General features: G+C 41.5%; 1 protein-coding gene across 1 annotated transcript; it reads left to right on the top strand.

Moving 5' to 3' along the window:
* Window positions 1-565: 565 nt before the first annotated feature.
* Window positions 566-955, top strand: LOTGIDRAFT_97085 (hypothetical protein; the record flags this gene model as incomplete). The annotated part of the gene is made up of 1 exon (XM_009065729.1): window positions 566-955. A coding segment is annotated over one exon (390 nt), but the record flags the coding sequence as incomplete, so codon positions are not given.
* Window positions 956-3,843: the final 2,888 nt, after the last annotated feature.

Consider the following 3,843-nt stretch of genomic DNA (forward strand, 5'->3'; position numbering starts at 1 on the left):
ATGAAAAGCCTCTAAACCTCTAAACTGTCATCCAGAATCCACTCTTGACCAGCATATTTTAAAAATCGTGGCCGAAGCAATCTGGAGAAAAAAATAACCCGTACCTCTCTCAACCGCAATCGGGACACCTCTTGACCGCAAATGGGACACCTCTTGACCGCAATCGGCATCTCCCTCGACCGCAATCGGCACTCTTTTCAACCGCAATCGGCACACCTCTTGACCGCAATCGGAATCTTTCTCGACTGCAATCGGCACACCTCTCAACCGCAATCAGCTCCTCTCAACCACAATCGGCACTCCTCTCCATCGCAATCGGCACCACTCTCAACCGCAATCAGCACCTCTCCCAACCGCAATCAGCACCTCTCCCAACCGCAATCGGCACCTCTCTCAACCGCAATCGGCACCTCTCTCAACCGCAATCGGCACGGCAATCAGGTTGTAAAGAGGTACCTACTGGACTGGGTAATAATGATAAATACACTCTATCCGTGTAAGAATTAATGACAGTTTATTGTTCTCAATTCTCCAATTTCAGGTCAAATGTGTGATGAACATGACTGGTCAAACCGTTATCCAGTGGCATCACAATTCCTCCTTTAGATTCAATAAAACATGGGCAGAATTCCGGACTGGGTTTGGCAATCGAGACGGAGATCATTGGATTGGTAACGAGAAACTCTTCTGGTTAACGCAAAGTCGTAACTTTTCTCTGATGATAACTATCAAACCCCGAGGTGGTGGCATCCGTAATTTCAACGTTTCGAAGTTCATTGTTCTCTCCGAAAATTCGTCTTTTGCCATCAGAGTCTATGATGCCCCCGGCTCACAGAGCTGTCTGTCGCAGTATAACGGAACACAGTTCACAACATTCGATAGAGTTAATTCAGCCAACTGCGCTGCTATCAATGGAAGTGGCTGGTGGTACAACTCCACTTGCTCCGACTGCAATCTAAACGGACGATTGTATAGGGAGAACGCTACCATAATCGGCCCGGCCATTTGGAATCCAGAGAATGATAAAATCCTTCAAACTGAGATGACATTGGTTGAAACAACGTATGTCTCATCTGGTGCGGGGTTCACTACACCTACTCATATGGCAACAGGAAGCCCCTTTCCTGGTTAAGGTCTAAGGAAGATGAAGGGCTACAACAAGAGATAACCTTCACAAGCTACAGTCTAGTCGCCAGGAATGAATTGGTGCTGGGGCTCAGATTTTGAACTTAGAAATTATGCAGAATTAATAAATGGCCAGAGAACTCTTTTCTGACGAACCCCGTCTTGTTTAAACCGTATGGTATGTTTTAGCTAGCTTGAAATAAAAGCCCATCAAATGCTTAGAAATTTAAAAAGCACATTTACTTCACAAAGCTCCCTGGTTCCCAACCTTGGGGTGTGGGGCTAGGGTGTCAGGGGTGTGGCCAACTGGTGTAGGAGAAGAATTTATTTTGAATTGAGAGAGCACTTCATATCATCACATGCTGAAAATGTCGATGAAACAAATTTTTGGGGTGTGAAAGGTCCACGTGATTACTCCAGGGGCTTCAAGGTACCACTAACCTCGCTAGTCAAGCAACAGCCATATTGTTTATAGTCCTTCTATCGTGGTGGGCTCTGATTGGTTGTATTCGTTAACGTACAATCCAATCAAATCACTGCATTTACAAAATTTCATGATACACGAAAAGTACCTAATGATGTAAAGTTTTGACCGAGCTCGTAATATCTTGATATTGTGAAGATGCCAGAGCCATGCTAGAACCTTGGTGTCACACTGGCCTAAAGAAGAAATTGACATAACAATTATTTACAAAAATGTTTTATTCGTCTACAGCAAGGCCAAATTGATTTCAACAAATTCAAAGAAGGCAAAGAAAAGAAAAAAGAAGTAAAAAAAACTGAATTGAGTCTTGCTTAACGGACCTACTTAGTATCTACCATCCTCTTACTGAGATGGTATTTCAATGGCCACTTATTTTAAATGAAATAAATAGTAATGACGTAGTCGTCGGGGTTACCCATACATTCATCGTGTGGTCCAATTTAAACTAAAGGGAGACAACTCGTAAGCAAAAGAACTGGATAAAAGTGGACGAAAAATCAAAAGTTTATAAATAGCGTTTCTTCTGTGAACAGGGGGTGAGGCATGGCCCTTTAGAAAACAGGTTGACCCGGCTTTGAGCCCCCAATTTTCAATTGTGTGTTTTATCATTTTACATAGTAGTGGGTCCCGTGGAAAATCTTGTGGCCCCCGATCGGTCCCTCACCAATTTTTCGTACTAACGTCACTGCAACTAGTCCTTATCCGAGGTTCGAGTTACGAAGAGTGAAGCCGTCTAATATAGAAATATTTCTATCGTCCATCCATTTTTCACCCTTGTTTAACTTTTCATACAAGATGGTGGCAATTGAATAACACAGTCTGTGGCGAATTGTATCGTTGTGTGCTAGTCGATAAGGAATTAGAAAATATTTTGATGCCACAACCGGTACTTCCGAAAGTCGGTTTGATCTCGACTGACATCTCTTATCACAATATTTGAGAAGAATAATTAAAAAAAAATTAAAAATAACAAAAGTTAACTAAAAACTAAAAGAAAAAAATTAACAAAAAAAAAACGAAACATTATTGAGAGATTTCGTACAGTATATGTAAAATAATTAAAAAGACTAAGGTATTGATAATACTGCATGTTATAAAAGATCCGGAGCAGGTGGTATCTTGTCCGGATTGTGCCAAGTTATTTTCATATAAGTAAGAGTTCTTTTGTATCAGATTTAGGGAGAAGATGATTTCAGTCTGGTTATCGTCTCCAAACTGAAGCTCTGCAGATTCGACATTCCATCGATGATTATTAAAGGAATCCGTTAAAGAGAAGGTCGTGCTGTTTTTGAAATACTCTTGGTTCCCCGGTGACACGAATTTCAAGTCAATTGAGCACGTTTGGTTCCTAGAAGATGGGTTGGTCCTGCACAAGGTGGTCACAATTTCTCGGCGTTTCCATCGGATGTGACCTTCAGAGGAGATGACAACTTTTGGTGATAACATTGCTCTAGGTGGTAAGGCCCTGGAATAGAGACAGAGGAATCAGTGAATGTCTTAATACTTGAATGTTTGGATGGCATGATTTCATGATTGCTTGGTTGTCATGATTTCATGATTGTCTGGTTGTAATGTTTTCATGATTTTCGTGGGAGCCGTGGTGGCAATGTGAGTTAGATGCTTGTTTACGAACCTGAAGGTCCAAGGTTCAATCCCGGCATAGAGATAATATCTTCGAATTTTTCAACCTGGTTTCCCCCTGTCAGTGATGCAGGTAAGAGGGGCTGACATGGAAAAAGCGTCTAGTCGTTCGGATGGGACAATAAACCGAGGCCCCGTGTGCTACAGGCTGTGCACGTTAAAGATCCCTCGACAGTTGGAAATCGAAAAAGAGCAGGCTAATGACTCTGCCCTGGCAAAATTTTCATCGTTGCACCCTGCATGGCATTGCCCGTTTGTCATTAGCCTACATGGTGCAGAAAAGTAGAAACTAAAATTCCAGATTTTTGCACTTTTATGATTGTCTGGTTGTTATGTTTCATCATTGTCTGGTTGTCATGTTTCATCATTGTCTGGTTGTCATGTTTCATCATTGTCTGGTAATCATGCTTCATCATTGTCTTGTAGTCATGTTTCATCATTGTCTGGTAATCATGTTTCATCATTGTCTTGTAGTCATGTTTCATCATTGTCTTGTAGTCATGTTTCATCATTGTCTTGTAGTCATGTTAAATCATTGTCTTGTAGTCATGTTTCATCATTGTCTGGTAGTCATGTTTCATCATTGTCTAGTT

Source organism: Lottia gigantea, assembly GCF_000327385.1.
Source record: "Lottia gigantea unplaced genomic scaffold LOTGIsca_70, whole genome shotgun sequence".
Lineage (NCBI taxonomy): Eukaryota > Metazoa > Mollusca > Gastropoda > Lottiidae > Lottia > Lottia gigantea.